General features: G+C 48.3%; 2 protein-coding genes across 5 annotated transcripts in view; both read right to left on the bottom strand.

Moving 5' to 3' along the window:
• The window catches only part of TRPV3 (transient receptor potential cation channel subfamily V member 3), a 36,804-nt gene extending 33,870 nt beyond the window's left edge, over window positions 1-2,934 (bottom strand). The window contains exons 1-2 of one of the 2 annotated variants that reach the window (XM_043583405.1): window positions 2,720-2,934; window positions 147-267 (exon numbers count right to left, since the gene is read on the bottom strand). In XM_043583405.1, the coding sequence (XP_043439340.1) occupies window positions 147-265 (119 nt within the window). In that variant the 5' untranslated portion in view covers window positions 266-267; window positions 2,720-2,934. The remainder of the gene's footprint in view (window positions 1-146; window positions 268-2,719) is intronic. The other variant, XM_043583407.1, reaches the window with a different exon arrangement.
• Window positions 2,935-6,489: 3,555 nt separating this feature from the next.
• Window positions 6,490-17,373, bottom strand: part of TRPV1 (transient receptor potential cation channel subfamily V member 1) — a 29,599-nt gene continuing 18,715 nt past the window's right edge. For all 3 annotated transcript variants that reach the window (XM_043583402.1, XM_043583401.1, XM_043583403.1), the window contains 5 exons: window positions 17,188-17,254; window positions 14,416-14,738; window positions 12,866-12,993; window positions 12,205-12,320; window positions 6,490-7,454 (listed from right to left, as the gene is read on the bottom strand). In XM_043583402.1, coding sequence (XP_043439337.1) covers window positions 7,282-7,454; window positions 12,205-12,320; window positions 12,866-12,993; window positions 14,416-14,738; window positions 17,188-17,254 — 807 coding nt within the window. In that variant the 3' untranslated portion in view covers window positions 6,490-7,281. The remainder of the gene's footprint in view (window positions 7,455-12,204; window positions 12,321-12,865; window positions 12,994-14,415; window positions 14,739-17,187; window positions 17,255-17,373) is intronic.

The following is a 17,373-nucleotide window of genomic DNA, read 5'->3' as shown; positions in this document are numbered from 1 at the left end:
TCCCCCCATTTATACCTAGTTGGACACCAAGTCACCCCAGATGAACTGAGGGTCTTAGGTCTTCCCCAGGCAAGTGATCCCTGAGGATGGACACCAGGATCCTTCCCGTGCCTTTACAACACAGTGACCAAGCCCTCCAGCCCTACCTCTTCTTCGTTGGCGTAATCTCTGCTGGCCTCTTCTCCTGCAGGATGGCAGGGTTCCCACTGGGGACAGCAGCTCTTCTGCCCATGAGGGGCACCATCTCCTTAGTGTGGACATTCATGACTGGAACACAATCACAGCACAGATGCTTAGGTTGAGTAGGCATGGAGGAGCTTCAGGGGGCTTCAGACCCTCATGTGTCACCATGTGGCCCCTGATCATACCCCAGGATAAGGATCTCACTCTCCACCTTCCCAGGCTGCCAACTCTTCCCAGGGACAGGGAGATTGTCCCCACAATTTCTCCTGCTCCCTACCCCAGCATCCCTGCTCCTGTGCATCCTAGGAGAGCCCAACAGAGCTTCTAGGTAGAGACCACCACGCTCTTAGCTTCTCTCAAGACATCATCTCCAGCCACCAATATTCAGGTGGACTCCCAAGAATTAGCTCTGCTTTTTCTAATGTCCTTATCAGATTTTGTGTTCAGAGCTATCCTCAACAGAATAAGACTATCACGTCCTTTACTCTAGACACTATGCTCATAGTAATACAGCCTCCAGCCTCTCTGGTGCTTTGGATTTCTTAGCACCCTGGTGGTCTCTGCAGCTAACACACTGATTATCTTTGTGTCATCCACCCAGAGCTGAGTGCAACCGGCCTTGTAGCTATCTGTCCATTGGACTCCCTTCTCACCTGAAGGGAGCAGTGGAGCCCCCTCCCCAATGCAGAGGAGGCAGCCCCTCAGTCTTGAACTGTTTTACTGATGTTCATACTGATGGAGCTGGATGCCATGTTGGCATCCCTCTGAGGGATATGTTAAAGAGAGGGACTGACGTGTCTTTTGAGGACACTAAGGGGACCTTAGAGGTTTCTGTGTATAGGAAAGCCTGAATAAAGACCAGGGCTCAAGAAAGTTAGCAAGTGGCAAGAAGCTGGTGTGGTTGCAGAATCTGGGGAGTTCATGGGGACCACTGGCAGGGAGAGGCTCAGAAGTAGGTGGGGCCATGTTGTATGGGCCTGGAACATCAGTCAGGAGCTGCAGCTGGTCCCAAGGGCAGTGGGGCATAGGAGGGCCCTGGGTTACATAGGAGACAGCCATGTTAGAGGAGTGTGGAGTGGAGGATGAAGGAGACCAGGCCATGGGGATGGGAGGAGGCTGCCATGGAGGCCATTGGCATGGGTAAGCATAGGCTGGCCATGTAGGATGAGATGGACAGGGCAAAGGGTTGTGTGGACAGGAGGTGACTCTACAGTAAATGGGGGGGGGGGCATTCTCAACTTGAACAGCCCTCAGAGAACTCCCTCAGAGTCATGGAGGTGGGGGCAGAGGACAAATTTCTATAGGAAGAGTCCAGGTGGGTGAGATGGAGCCAGGCCACTGGTAACCTTGGTCCAAATAGGAAAAGTTCCTGGAAAAAGTGTCCGGAGCAGTTTGCCATCAGACCGCAATGAGGTTGGGAAATGGGACAGGCATCCTCCCCCAAAATTAGCAGCCCTGGGAAAGGAGGAGTTATCCAGGGGAGGGCTTTGGTGTTGGAATGCAGGTACCTTGGGGCAAGGACCTTTGAAGAGGGGCCTTAAGGCCATGTGGGTGGAGTATCCTACTGAGAGAGAATCATGATCATGTGGGTCCCTGACTGTATCCACAGTTACAGGATGAGGCTGGGTGGCCTTTACCACCTTCCTCAGCCCACAGTGGCCTATGGCCAGATACGGCTAAAAGGTTGAGCTAAACCAAGAGTGAAGGAGAGGGATGGAGGGCATGTCTCTTACCTCTCTCTGGGCCTCTGTTTTCTCTTCTGATAAATGGGCTGATTGGACCCCAAGGACCCTATGGCTCTCACCTATGACAGCTGGCTGTTCCCTCCTCCCTGCCGTGGGCCCATGAGTTGGGGCAGTTCTGGGAAGCTGGGCAGGAGAGGGTCAAGAAAACTCTGGTCTGAAGCTATAATTAGCAGTGATAATTAGCTCCCTGAGTCACCCCACAAACCCTGCATTCTCACCTGTGGGACTCTCTCGCTGCCTTGCCCTCCCTGTCTCTGGGATTGGGCTTCCTCACCTGGGAAGTGCCTCCCAAGTCCTGATACTGACTGGAATGGCCTTCCCTGGAAGACAGACCAGGCCTGGGGGCCACGGGGAGCCCCTGCAGCTGCTGGCTCAGCACCTGTGAGTTGCCTGGGCCTTGTCTCTCTCAAGCTCTGGGCTACCTCATCTCATCCTTACCCCCTTACACTCCTGCCCCGGAGAGCCACATCCCTGGGGCCTGCTGGTGGGGACAAGAACCTCACTTCTGCCCCTTGGAGGGTGTGAGCCTTTCCCCCTCTTCAAGATCTCCAAACCTCAGGGAAGTTTCCTGGGTCCATCAGAACCTGTGCTCTGGCACAGAACCTGTGCCCTGGGCCAAGAGCTCACGTATAACTTTGTTTCTCCTGCTAGAGATCCAAGCTTCTTCCCACCCCCTCCCCCAAGGCCTATCAGCAAAGGGTGGATGTGACCTAAAGGACCCCTTAGGTCTTTGCCCTAGGGTCCCCTAGGACCTTGGAGGGCACTGGTTGCCATGTGTGGTGAGGACTCACCTGGTAAGGTCCGGGTGGTGGTGGCTGCCCTTGCTCTGAGATCACCGCATGTCCCAGGCCCAAGGACCCCCAGAGGGACTATGGCTGAGGCGGCGGGAGGCTCTCATCATAGGCAGAGAGATGGCTGAAATGAGGCGTCGGAGGCAGAACTGGCTGGGCCACCTGCCCTAGGTGCCAAGCAGGCCACACCCACCAGCCATAGCTGCAGCGCCCGCCCACCCACATGCCCTGCCTGAGTCACCCCCACACCCACACAGCAGCCCAACCTGGAAGAAGGCAGGGGAGGCAGCAGGTGCCAAGGCTGAAGTTCTGGACCCAACTCTTTTCTCTCTTGTATTTGATGTATCATGAGCCTCGGTTTCCCCAACTGAGAAATGGGAATTATAATACCTACTTCCCATGGATGCTGTGAAGAGTCAAAGAGGTAGAGCCTAATGAATGGTCAAGTGCTCTGCCCTGAGCTCTGGGAGGAAAGGCCACAGCCAAGCACTGGCCTGGTTGATCCAAAGGTGGCCAGCCCCGAGACTTGGTATCTGTCCGTCAAAGTCTGGGATCAGACCTTTCCAAAGACAAAGGAAGTCCCCCACTCAAAGCTTACAACCAGATATTATGCACCTCAGACCTTGGGGCCAGACAGCCTCACCCCTTTCTGGCTATATGACCTTGAGCCAGTCATTCCTCCCGTTCCCCACCTGTGAAATGTGCATAATAAATCCACCTTGCAGAATTACTTGAGAAAACACACAGAAAGGACTTGAACAAGGCCCAGAGCACAGAAAGGACTCAAGAAACAGTAACAGCTATTAATTCATATTGGCTTTATCATCCCAGTTGATTCTCCTGGACCACCTGGGCCACCTGCCAACAGGCCAGACCATGGGGAAGACTCTGCCCCCCTCCTCACCCAGGTTGCAGCTGTGAAGGGGGTGGAGCAAGGCTGGGGCAGCCATGCCTGTCTCTTGTCACTCAGGAATTGCATACCTGTTCCCGCTGGCAAGACAGGACTGGGAGGGAGCAGGAAGTGTTGCTGACAGGGATGTGGCACCCGTGACTGATGCAGCAGGGATTTCCCCAACTGTCATCTGGGGCAAGGCCCTCTGGCTCTCATCACCACAACCGGCCAGGCCTGGAAAGAGGCAGGAAGCAGGCTCAGGCTTCTGACCACGGGGCAGCAGGACCTGTGGCCGGTAAGGGGCAGGATATCTGGCTTTGGGGCCAAGAGGCTTTAGTGTGGGTGAAGTAGGGTCCCCGCTCTTGCAGTTTGACATCAAGGGGGGCCCGGTTCCCACAAACATTGCCTGAAACTCCTTCATGAAAGCCTGATCTTGGATCAATCATCGTCTTCCCTCTAAGATTCAATTAATTGCCCCTCTGACTCAGCCCCTTGTCCCTTTTAGCTTGTTTCTCACTGCCTCAGAACCCTAGGGATGAAGCTGTTGCCAAATTTCAATGTTTACATTTTGCCTGGTGTTAGCACTTTTTCTCAAATACCAGGCTAGAGCTGCTCTAAAAGGCCCCTGTCCTCCACCCAAATACACTCACTGTGCCCAGCAAGGAGTAAGGGGAGCCTCCTCTGCTGTGCATGGAGCAGGGAGCAGGTCAACGACAGAGTCAGAGCCACTACCCCCCACCCTCCTACCCCAGATACAAGGAAACAGCAGCTCCTGCCATTTGAGCTGGTTTGCATTCAATCCCATTTAAACCAACACATTGTGAGAGCCCACAGTAGGAGATAAGGCAGGGAAACAGGGGCCAGTGTAGGATTCAGAACTGGAGAAAGCAGTCTCCACCCTCAAGAAACTGTGGGCCACACAGGAGACAGGCTCAGGCAGGAACCATGGCCCCACTAGGCAGGTCATAAGGACAAAAAGGGCTGAGGTCACTGAGGGGGAAGGAAATCCCTCCCATGGGGAAGTCAGGGATGGGCTCAGGGAAGCATTTGGGCTGAACTTGGAAGGAGGGAGGACTGCCTACACAGGAAGAACAACAGGAGCAGGACTGGGAGGCAAGAGATCCAGGCACTTTCAAGGAGTGGTGATGAGCTTGGGTGACACACAAGCTCGGTGGGGTAGCAGACAGGAGCTGCAAGTCAGGCCCCAAGCCGCTGAGTCAGCCCTGACCCCTTAATCACAGAAGGCTGCGCTGGTCCAGCCTCAAGGGGGAAGGGGCCCTGTTGGGGATGCTGTCACCAGTGCGGTCAGGCAGGGAACTGACCCAGCTCAGCTGCGTCAGCACCCCAGACCAAAGACAACACCTCTGCCAGTGGAATCCCGGGCTGCACTTGCTGGGGCTGCAGGTGAGACGGATTCCCACCCGTGTTTGGGGCCCTCATAGAACAGTGGAGCCAGGAGTCCTGCCTTCTTCTGCCAAGCCTGGAGCCCCGCAGAACCCAGTATTGCGCACTCAGCCTTGGACACCACATGGGTGACTTTTAGCACTCAGTCACAGCAGCACCGGGGCCTGGGAACCTGGAAGGACCAATAAACTGCCCTCCGCAATCCAGCTCCTCATTTCTCGTAGCAGCCATGAGCCATGCTGTGCCCACCCTTTATCAGTGACTTCAGCTCCTTCTGTGACAGTGCATGAAACAAGCAGAGCCTAAAAAAAAGAAAACAGTGACCAAAGGAACCTCCCAGATGCGCTGTGTGTGCGGAACAAAACACAAAGGGGAAATGCAGCCCGTGGCCCGGATGGGATGGGGCAGCAAGAGGGAAAAGGGCAGCCGTTAGATATTCCCGCCCTAATCTCGCTCCCTAGAGGCCTGAATTTTAGGCAGCCCCTGGACATTTGCCCTATGTGGGGCCCCATCTCACCAGACTGGGGTCAGCGTCTGTCTGCCCTGAACTGTAAAACGACCACAAAGGACATACTGGGCAGGAATCAAGCACAACCTCACCTCCTCCCTACACCCCCCAAGCCCTGCAGACATCAGGCTCTGGTGGCAGGCACACAAGCTCTCCCCTGAAGAAAGAGGTGGAAGAGAAGGGGTGATGCACACAGGGATGGGCCAAGGCCTTGACCTGCTCTAGGAAATACCCCATTTGGTGCAGTGAAGAAGGAAGAAGGAATGAGAGCCAGGCAGAGCTCCATCAACTGCCTCAGGCCTGAACAGATCCACCCTGACAGTGGTCAGGAGAAGCCCTGTCTGCATCCTAGCAGGCCACAGATATCTCCGGGCTAGGAGAGCTCAGCAGCCTCCCCATTGGGGATTCTGGCTTGTGGCTCATCCTGCCTCCAGGTGATGGAGGGAGGGACACAGGGACAGAGAGAAATAAGGAGACAGTGACTGCTACAAAGGGGAAAGAATGGGCTAGTTGCATGTGTCCTTCTTTAAACAACGCAGGTTTACACAAAAGGTTATGATCATTCATTTTACAAAAGGACACCCACAAGCTTCCTTCCAGCTCTGAGTAAGTCTGAAAGTTGCAAATATCTGACATCTACGTGACACCTTCAGAGAAAGGCTTACAGATAAAGCGAGGGGTCTCAGGCCCACAAGAGGAAGCACGTCTCCCTTCCCCAGGGATGGACTGGCATGCCCCAGCACCTTCTCTGCCAGGTTGCCTGGCACCGCAGGTAAGTTCCAGGCTTTGGAGTCACACTGCCTGGGGTCAGACCCAGGCAATGCTCTTTGCTGACTGTGTAACCTTACTAACTGTCCCAGCCTCGGTAGTATGCACACACACACACACACACACACACACATACACAGACCACAGAGCCAACACGCTATGCTAGCCCAGTGACTGGCACAAAGTTCACACTTGATATGATATTTACCTATTTATTTATTTACTTGCTTACTTACTTATGTATTTGATGGACAACAGGATGGATGGAGGTGGAGATACATACCACTGCAGGGGAGCAGGACTATGGTCACAACAAATAGAAGATCATTAAAAAACTCTTGCCACATGCTTTTGAGACAGGGTTCCATACTTTCATCTGAACAGCAATAGAGCTAAAATTTTTGGAACTGTGATGGATCACACAGAAGGAGGAAGTCACTCTGGAAAAACCTGATTCCACCAGAGCTGGGAATAGGGCCAGCCTCCCCCACCTTCTCTGAGGAATAAACGACATCACCCCCAGACCGCTTTGTTCAAGGAAGGTATTAAACCCAATACAGAGAACAGCTTTGGCATTTTACATTGAAGGACATGTTCTAAGAGGTGTTCTAACCTTTTGTTCTAAGAGGTGTTTTCCTGGGCCTCATTCACTTTTAGTCCTAGTGATAGAAAATAAAATAAAATAGGGGCATCACATACGTCACATAAAGATACATCATTCATGATACTTAACAAAGTCTGTAAAAAAAAAAAAAGAGAGAGAGAGAGAGCGAGCAAAATCCTTTCCTTTTAGGAGACTCACTTGGGGACAGTGAGGGTTGGATGGCTATCTCTTCCCAGGCATCCAACAATGCTTCACACAGCTTGTCCAGGGCAGGTGAGGAAAGTGCCGAGGCAGGCACAGACCAGGCCAGGCTGCTGAGAGTGCCGTATGGCAGCAGTGGCATATCCTGAGGCCCAATAGTGTTAAGAGAACCCTGTAGGGGTCGCTCATTTCTCCCCTAAAGCAGCAGGATCCTTGAAGACCTCAGCATCTTCTGGCTTGAGGGAACCTGCAAAGTGCCTCAGATGAACCTCCTCCGGCTGGCCAGGGTGCCTTTCTCTTGTACTTGTGTCTCTTAAGAGGGGAACCAGGGCAAAATTCTTCCAGTTTCTTCCTGAAACTGAAGGGTAAAACATCATTACTGCCTTGGATGCTGCAAGCAGCAATAAACACTTATTTGTTGGCCTTACTAATCTCCAGATGAAAGGAGACCCAGACATTTCGGTGCTTCCTGAGACACATGGATACATGCCATTGCCTCTTTCCTTACCTGCTTAAGGAGCCTCATCTTCTCTGGCACTTCCTAAATTCTCTTCCTTTACGTTAACCTGACTTGCAGGGGCCTCATGAGAGCCCATTGCTTGCCTTTCCCAGCTTCCATTTCCCCCCTGCCCACATGGAAGGGAGACCACATCTCCACAGAGCAACACTGGGACCTGCCCCATGGTGGCTCCATATCACATCAACTATAGGGTGATGGACACCAGCCAAAGAATCAGGATTTGGGGACCGGGCCCCACCAGGGCACAGCAAATTGGGAATAGTGCCCAGGAAACCATGATGATACCAGGCCTTAAATGGGGCTCTCATATATGGGCAGGAAGCTCCCGAAGGGGGCCCAGTTGTTTCCCCCATAGCCATCTCCAGGTTCCCAGCCACCTAGGCAAAATGACAGTGAAGAGGGAAAGCTGCACATGTTCTCCTCCCACTGCCAGAGCCCTGGTCAGCCAAGGCCTCTGGTTGGCCACCCTGGGTCTAATCTCTCTGGAAAATCAGCCTAAATTTATACCTCCCACTCTTAGGTCACAATTCAGGCCCCTTTGCTAATGTCAAAGGTGTCAGGAATATGGGAGGCTGGTCCATCATGACCACTCCAGGTGAAGTCTCCAGGTCTCAGTATTTACCCCAGGCCTGCAGGCTGACACTGGCCTGCCCCCAAACACAATCTAATACCAAGCATCAACTCCTGAAGGATGATCCCTTGGGGAACCCAGGCATAGAAGCTGGGCTTCATGGGGATACAGGCCAGGTCTCATTGAGACAAAATCTTCTGGTTGGCCTCAGAGACTGCTTGGCCCAGCTCCAGCTCAAAGGCTCTCAAAGGAGGCATGGGGCTCCCAGTGCCCACTTCCCACAGTCCTAATGCCAAGACTCCCACACATGCCCTCCCTAGTGCCCTCCTTAGTGCTCAACTACTAACCACTTTTCTTTCCTGGCCTTTCTCTTATACATTCCTTTACCCCTTCCCAATCACAACACACTTTGTGGGTGGCAGAGTTCCTTGTTATCTGAATTATATGACTATTCATTACTAAAGTGTCCACTGTTACAAGATTGTACAGGAAAGCAAAATCTTCAGGAAATATTCACTAATTAATTATAAATGTAAAATCAGGGAACCTCTAACCATCTCTGGCCCCAACCCCAAGTATCATGAATGAATATGTGTATCCCTGCCACTTAGCCAATATAATATCACAGTGAATGTATAATGTTAGAAGCAGCCAACAATGTCATGCAAACACAACGCAAATCAACTGCAAAGTGAAACACCAAGTCTCTTAAAGATGTGGGGTTTCACAAAATCAATAGGAGTGATGTTGGACACCTCCTCAAATTACAGACAAAGCCATCTTTGAAAAGTTAGACCAGGTAACAATTGAAGAAATAATCAATAAGTATTATGGCATGACACAGGAAGTGCTTCCAGTGAAACTCGTGGGAAAATTACAGGATTGCAGGAGGCTCTTGGGAAAACTGATTACGCCCTTAAGTAGTTTTCCAAAGTAAGCCTCTTGTTAAAATAGATTTCTACTTCCAGCTCTGATGGAGTGTCTAGTACTAGGCTAGCCACCCTGCTGTAAACAACCATAAAACAGGATAAAATACTTGCAATAAATGTTTCCAGACATAGGACACAGACTGGAAACTGTGATTGCTGAGAGAAGTGAAACTGACAAAGTGAGCCCCATGATTGCGCTGATACTTTGCTTAGGGCCAATTTCTCTGACCATGGTGCAGCACACGGGAGTCCAAACAGAGTATGGCAGTGCCTCTGAGCTAAGGAAGAAGAGATCAGGGTTTGGAGCAGCCAAAGCAGCTAGAATCTGTGGGACAGGGTGCAGGAGAAGAGGAAGAAGGGAGCTGTAGGGGTGGAGGTCCAGAAGTCTCTGGGATGGGTTGCTGGATCATACCTGCACCGTGTGAGACCACATAAGGCTCACTAGGCAGTGGCCACTATGGGGCTGAAAGTGGGACAGAAACACTAGAAGCTGAGCAGTACTGAGTGGAGAGACCACTACATTAACCCTTTTTTTTTTCCTACTATGAGGATCAAGCTAAAATACCAGAAATACCCTATTTACTCTACATGCCCTAGAGTAAGGTCTACTCAAGACCCACCCACCCTAACAAAGCCTAAAACTAAGCCCGGACAAGATCCTCAGGGGAAACAGTTGGGAGGTTCAGTCCCACAAGTTTTATGGGATTGGCAAATAACTTGGCATTTCACATATCTACCATAATAAAGTTTAAAACTAAGTGTATACAAGTTCAGGGTGATTCATCATCAATAATTGAACTGCCAATTAAAACAAAAATTCGGGGCACCTGTATGGCTCAGTCGGTTGAGCATCCGACTTCGGCCCAGGTCATGATCTCACGGTTTGTGAGTTCGAGCCCCACATCGGGCTCTGTGCTGACAGCTCAGAGCCTGGAGCCTGCTTCGGATTCTGTGTCTCCCTCTCTCTCTGTTCCTCCCCCACTCATGCTCTGTCTCTCTCTCTCTCTCTGTCAAAAATAAACATTTAAAAAAATTGTTAAAAAAAAAATTCAACCCAGAGTCTCTACAACATATTATCCATAATTCCCAGTATACAATTAAAAGTCACTAGACATGCAAAAAACAAGGAAATGTGACTCACAGTAAGGGGGAAGAAAAAGCAGTCAATAGAAACTGACTCCAAGATGGCCCAGATGTTAGATTTAGCAAGCAGATAACTTAAATCAGCTATTATGAGTATGTTGAAAAACAAAACAAAACAAAACAAAACAAAGGAAAATATGGTCTTGATGAGAGGACACTAGAGAATCTCAGAAAAGAAATGAAAACTATAAAAAAAAATAACCAAATAGAAATTTAAAAACCAACAGCACAATACTTGAAATGTAATAGTCACTAGATGAGCTTAATAGCAGTTTGGAGATGGCTGAGTATAGTATCAGTAAACTTGAAGACAGATCAATAAAACTTATCAAATTTGAGAAACAGAAAAAATTAAGGAAACATGACCAAAATCTCAGAAACCTATGGGGTAATATCAAGTAATCAAAAATACATGCAACTGGGGTCCCCAAAAAAGAAGATAGGGAGAATGAAGCAAAATATATATGGTTTCCCAGTTTGATGAAACACTGATATACAGAGTGAAGAATCTCAGGCAAACGCCAAACAGGATAAAACCAAAGGAAACCAAACCTGAGCACGTCTTAGTCCAACTGCTGAAAACCAAAGATGAAGAGAATATTTTGAAAACAGCCAGAGAAAAAAAGACATATTACATATAGTAATGCAAATAATGAGCTACTTTCCATCAGAAACAATGGAGACCAGTGGAGAAAAATAGCGTTGGAAAAAACTTTTTTAAAAAAAGAGGAAAGGGGCGCCTGGGTGGCGCAGTCGGTTAAGCGTCCGACTTCAACCAGGTCACGATCTCGCGGTCCGTGAGTTCGAGCCCCGCGTCAGGCTCTGGGCTGATGGCTCAGAGCCTGGAGCCTGTTTCCCATTCTGTGTCTCCCTCTCTCTCTGCTCCTCCCCCGTTCATGCTCTGTCTCTCTCTGTCCCAAAAATAAATAAATGTTGAAAAAAAAAATTAAAAAAAAAAAAAAAGAGGAAAAATATCTGTTAACCCAGAATTCTTTATTCAATGAAGATAGTCTTCAAACATGAGAATGAAATGGACATTTTGACTACTTCACATCCAGTAAGGTGGCGAGGACAACCAATACACCACCACAAAAACCCAGAAAATAGCAAGTGTTGGTGAGGATGTGGAACCCTCATGTATTGCTGGTGGGAATGTACAATAATGCAGCTGCTATAGAACATAGTTTGGCATTCCTTAAAAAGCTAAACACAGAATTACAATATGACCCAGCAGTTTAATTCCAAAAGAATTGAAGGCAGGGAGTCAAACAGAATCTTGGACACCAATGTTCACAGCATTATTCACAATAGCCAAAAAAGTGGAAATGATCCTAATGTCAATCAACAGATGAGTGGATAAATAAAACATGGTATATACATACAATGGAATATTACTGAGACAGAAAGTAGAATAGAGACAGAGGGAAAAATAGGAGTAATTGTTCAATAGGTAAAGAGTTTCTGTTTGAAATAATGAAAAGGTTTTGGAAATAGTGGTGAAGTCTGCACAACATTGTGGATGTAATTAACACCAATGAATTGAACACTTAAAAATGGTAACTTTTGTGTTACGTATATTTTACCACAATTTTCTAAAATCTAAAAACAAAGAATTAGTGCAAAATTGTAGTTATAACTCAAAATGTGTTCAATAAAAACTAGGTTTGCTTCATTATTTTTTTTTTAATGTTTATTTACTTTTGAGAGAGAGAGAGAGAGAGAGACAGTGTGAACAGAAGAGGGTGACAGAGAGAGGAGGGAGACACAGAATCTGAAGTGGGCTCCAGGCTCTGAGCTCAAACTCACAAACAGTGAGATCAGACCTGAGCCGAAGGGGCTCAGGTTGCGGGGTGAAGAAGGCCTCCAAGGAACAAGGAACCCCAAGGCTTCACCTGCCCATCATCAGGCCATCTCTGTGCTACAGCACCCTTCCCTCACACCTCACCTCTGCCTGAGCGCAGAGAGAAGCTCAGGGTGCGCTTGATGCCCTCACAGTTGCCCGGGTCTTCATTGATGATGCCCACATTGGTGTTCCAGGTGGTCCAGTTGACCTCATCCACCCTGCAGGGCAAGGAGACAAGGGAGCTGGGAGCTGATGGCCTAAAAGCCATGCCTATCTTCCCGGTTGAGGGCTTGGTGCCACAGGCCAATTCCAAGAAGCCCATAGAGCAGGATAGGGAGACATAGCCGGTAAGGGGAAGGCTGAAAAGGGCCTGCATTTTGGACACCACCCCCAAAGCTGTATTCTCTGACCATATCATGAGGCCCAAGGACTTTAAATATTGGATTCCTGGTTCTGACTCTGATCATTGGATGACCCCTTTTGGACACCTCATTTTCCAGTAGGTCTCCTATGCCCACAGCTCAGCCTTGGGATAGCCCTTTACCTAACTACAGCTGGCCTTGGGAGAGTCCCCTATGCACATGACTGGTCCCAAGAGGCCCTGAGGAAGGCTTCTGTATCCACAGCTGGCTGCAGGTGGCTGAGTCCCCTATGCCCACAAAGCCCTAGAATGGCCTCTGTGCCCATAGCTGGCTCTGGGTGGATCCCTGACATCTAGCTAAGCCCTTGAGCTCCCTCAGTTTGATTCCTGCCTGAACATTACCTGAAACACCACCTGTAGTCATCCTTGCCATCAGGTGTGTACCCCACTTGCAACAGCTTGCCTGAGCGGAAGGCCTTCCTCATACACTTAAGGAAGCTCTTCTCCGTGTCCAGGATGGTGATGGCTCTCTGTGGGAAGACACAAAGGGCTGAGGGGCAGAGGCATGTCCAGGGGCTAGCTTCCAAGACCAACCTCTCCAGAGTTTCTCCCAGCCCCAGTGCCCCCAAGCTGGACCTCTAGTGCCTTCCATACCAGGCTTGTTTCCATAGCCCAATAGGTGCACACTCCAAGCTCAGCGCATCCGGCCCAGAACTGCCCAGGCACTGAGGTGCCTGCCAGGTTGGGGTTAGGGCAGTGCCTCCCATGAGTGATGTAGAGTGTCTCACCCCAGACTTCCCTACTCACAGAGGGGCAGACAGTGTAGTAAAGAACAGGGCCTCACGATGAGACAGCTTGACTTGAATCCTAACTGCTACTTACTACAGACAGTCCCCAACTTATGATGGTTCAACTTAATGATCTTCAACTTTATGATGGTGCAAAAGCAGTGTGCATTCAGTAGAAGCCATACTTGGAGTTTTGAACGTGCATCTTTTCCCAGGCTAGCAATAAATGATACAATCCTTTCTCGTGATGCCAGGAGTTCCTGGTCAGCAATGGGATCACAGGGGCTAACAACCAGTACACTTACAATCACTCTGTACCCATACAACCATTCTGTTTCCCACTTTTATTATAGTAGTCAACAAATTTCATGAGATAGCCAACACTTTATTATAAAATAGGTTTTGTGTTAGATGAGTTTGCCCGAAGGTAAGCTAATGTTAAGTGTTCTAAGCACATTTAAGGTAGGCTGGGCTAAGCTGTGACATTCAGTAGGTTAGGTGTAATAAATGCATTTTCAAATTACAGTGGGTTTATTGGGACGTCATTCCTCTGTAAGTTGAGGAAGATCGCAGTTACCTTGGACACAGATGCCTAAGTGCTCAATGCCTCAGTGCCTTTACACAAAAATGGAGATAGTAATTGTAGCCACTTGACAGCATTGCTGTGAGGATTAACTGAGAGCATATAAAACACTTAGAACAGTACCTGGTATAGAGTCACTGCTACTTAATAATTAGAACGATGCTTTTATTATTAGGTGGGAAGGCAGATTAAGAACCAGGTGGCTCAAAAACATAGCTGTCAGGATCAACCCCATTTTAGCTGCTCCCCCCAAGTCTGGTCTCTGGGGCCCACCCTAGACCAAGCTCTTGTGAGGTGGGCATCCCATGGGGCTGAGCCTTCCGTTTCCTTCTCCTGGGCACGGCCCAGTCACAGTAAACACAGTGTCTGTGAATACCAGCTGGTGATGCGTAGCAGGGAAACCCTGAAAGAGGGGCCAGAAACGAGTCAACTGCGAGAGATGCTTCTGCTTGATCCCCCAGGCCTGGCTGGGCTCTCTGCCCTTCCTCAAACCCTGCAGGGGCTCATACACCCCCGCTGTGTTAAGCAGCGACGGAACAGCCAGTGTCCTCCCACTGTGCACACCCCACCCACCGACCCACCTGTAGCTTCCAGATGTTTTTGCTCTCCTGCGCGATCTTGTTGACGGTCTCACCCATGAGGGCGATGAGCATGTTGAGCAGGAGGATATAGGTGAGAATCACGTAGGCCAGCAGCAAGATGATGAAGACAGCCTTGAAGTCATAGTTCTCGGTGAACTCCAGGTCGCCCATACCAATGGTGAACTTGAAGAGCTCCAGACACGTGGAGTACAGGCTGTTGTAGGAGCTGTCGGGTGGCCGGCAGCCAGGCCCTCGCCACCTGTGCGATGTGGACTCAGCCGGCACAGAATTATTCTTCCCATCCTCAATCAGTGTCACCACCGCTACAGGGCAGGGGCGGGGACAGGTGCAACTGGATGGAAGCCAAGACAGAAACCCCCCAACAGATGCGCCCCATCTCCCAGGATGTGTCTGGAGTAAGAATGCTGCTCGCCATATGGCAATTTTGTGTGAATTTAAAAAAGAAAAAAAAAACCCTCTTCTTCAGAACTATCAGCAAACCGTCATAGTACAGTTGACCGTTGAACAACATAGGTTTGAACTGCAAGAGTCCACTTATACACAGGTTTTTTTCTGATAAATTCAGCATAGTTGTAAATGTATTTTCTGTATGATTTCCTTAATAACATTTTCTTTTCTCTAGCTTACTTTATTATAAGAATACAGTATATAATACATATAACATACAAAATATGTGGTAAAGCTTCTGGTCGACAGTAGGCTATTAGTAGTTAAGTTTTGGGGGAGTCAAAAGTTATGTGCAGATTTTTGACTATGCAGGGAATTGGTGCCCCTAGCTCCCATTTTGTTCAGGGGTCAACTGTATACTGTTTTGTTACAATAACAACTTTATCATCATCTGCTAGGGGAAAAACTGTTTTTAAAAATATGCAAATGTACATATACAATGTGAATCTAGCTGCCTTTGTACAGTGCACAACCTGTCTAACTTTACGTATCAGTCCTGGATCCACACCCAGCTTCTCAGTCACCCTTGTCTTCCTGTCCCCCTTAGAGGGTGCCCCAAAGCCAGCACGTTCCAGAATGATGGAGACTAAGCAGCTCAGAGCAGAATGGTCTCTTGCTGCATTCTACACTTTTCTTTGCAAAATGTAGTCTGGAGCCTGAGAGCTTCTGTAGTTGTTGTGCCCATGGTTACTGCACATCCAGTATCCATTAACCCATTTGGCCAAGTCCCTTCCTGTGGGTACTGATAGACCAGGACCTTCACACAGGGTGCCAGAGCCCACACGCATCCCTATCAATCAAAGCTCCTAGTCAAAGCTGTCCACAACTCCAAGACAGAGATTCCAAAACAGGCTGTGGGGAGGGGAAAGGAGAGGGTATACATGTGAACCAAGTAATTGCAGAACTCAGACGAGGATCAAAGCAGAGCCAGGTGCCCAGAAATTCTGTGGATGTGTCAGAAGGGCACAGGAGCCAGCTTGAAGAGGCTCCCAAAGATGATTTCTCAATCATCGAGATGGTGACAGTAAGATTATAACCCATTTAACAAAGTGAGATTCCATGAAAAATGAAACAAAAACAGAAAAGAATCTGTGAGGCCACACTGACATAAATAATAAATGAGTGTAAGAGAATGGAAAGCTGTTCCCTGTAATAGAATGCCAGTGAATAAATGTAGAAGGAATGACAGGGTTAGAAAATCATCATTTGGCAACCATTAGGATTAAGTGATTCAGGTGAGAATCATCAGTGGATGCTAAAATTACCGGTTGAAAGTGTGATGAGAAACAGGATATTTACCTAGTCTCAAAACATCTCCTCACAAATTACTTATCACACCCATCAAAACCAAGTAATTAAAGTTAACACCACCAGACAAGGGCTAAACAAACGTTACGGAAGCCCTGATACAATGCACTGAGGAAGACACACGTTACTTCCTCCATAGTCTGACCAAAAATGCACACCTGGATCTAATTTTGAGGAAACATCAGACAAACCCAAATTGAGAGACATTGTAAAAACTAGCCTTTACTCATTAAAAATGCTAAGGTCAAAAAAACAAGGAAAGATTGAGGAAGCACTCCGGATTAAAGGAAACTAAAGAGGCATGACAACTGAATATAATGCATGATCTGGGATTTTTATTTCTACAAAAGACATTATTAGGACAATTGGTGAAATCTGAATAAGGCTGGTAGATTAGTTAATAGTACTGTATTGATGTTTATTTCCTTATTCTGATCATTATACATTGTTTATGTAAGAAAATATCCCTGTTTTTAGGAAATGCAGGCTTTATCCAGTGGTAAAAGGTTGATCATGTCTGTAGCTTACTCTTTTTTTTAAGTGTGGTGTGAGTGTGTGTGTGTGTGTGTAGAAGGGAAAGTGATTTTAAAATGTGATAAAATTTGGGGATTGTGGGTGATATGTACAGAAAAGTTATTTGTACTATTCTTGCAATTTTTCTGAAAATCTGAAATAATATCAAAATAAAAAGTTAAAAAAACTAAAAAAAAACCCTAAATAAACAAATTAATTAAATAAAAATAAAATAAAAACTAAGCCAAAATGCAGCTATACTGTAGGCAAGCAGCACTTCATACCTCTAAAATTGCTTACACTATTTTATGAATCACATTTCCAGGTTCTCCTGCTCATTTCTGTGTGTTCTTTATCCATCCACTCTGTCACCTGCAGATACACACCCCAGTGGGCCTCTCCCCACCCAGCCCCTGCAGAGACCTCAGGAAGCTGAGGGTAGCCGGAGCTCTGCCCGCCACCAGCCCTGACCAAGCCCATTACCTGTGGAAAACCCGAACAAGAAAACAAGGTAGACAAACATGAAGCGACACAGGTCTCTCAGGATCATCTGCAGGAGAGAGCAGGCTTGTCAGAACCAAGTCCAGTCCCCAGGCCGGCCAAGGGAAATGTCACGACCATGTCAGCCTGGGATTAATCTTGAGCCTAAGTAGAACTGGAGAACATGCA

The sequence above is a fragment of the Prionailurus bengalensis genome, chromosome E1, assembly GCF_016509475.1.
Source record: "Prionailurus bengalensis isolate Pbe53 chromosome E1, Fcat_Pben_1.1_paternal_pri, whole genome shotgun sequence".
Classification (NCBI taxonomy): Eukaryota; Metazoa; Chordata; class Mammalia; order Carnivora; family Felidae; genus Prionailurus; species Prionailurus bengalensis.
The sequence above is the reverse complement of the archived record's forward strand: the minus strand, read 5'-3'. Positions and strand labels throughout refer to the sequence as shown.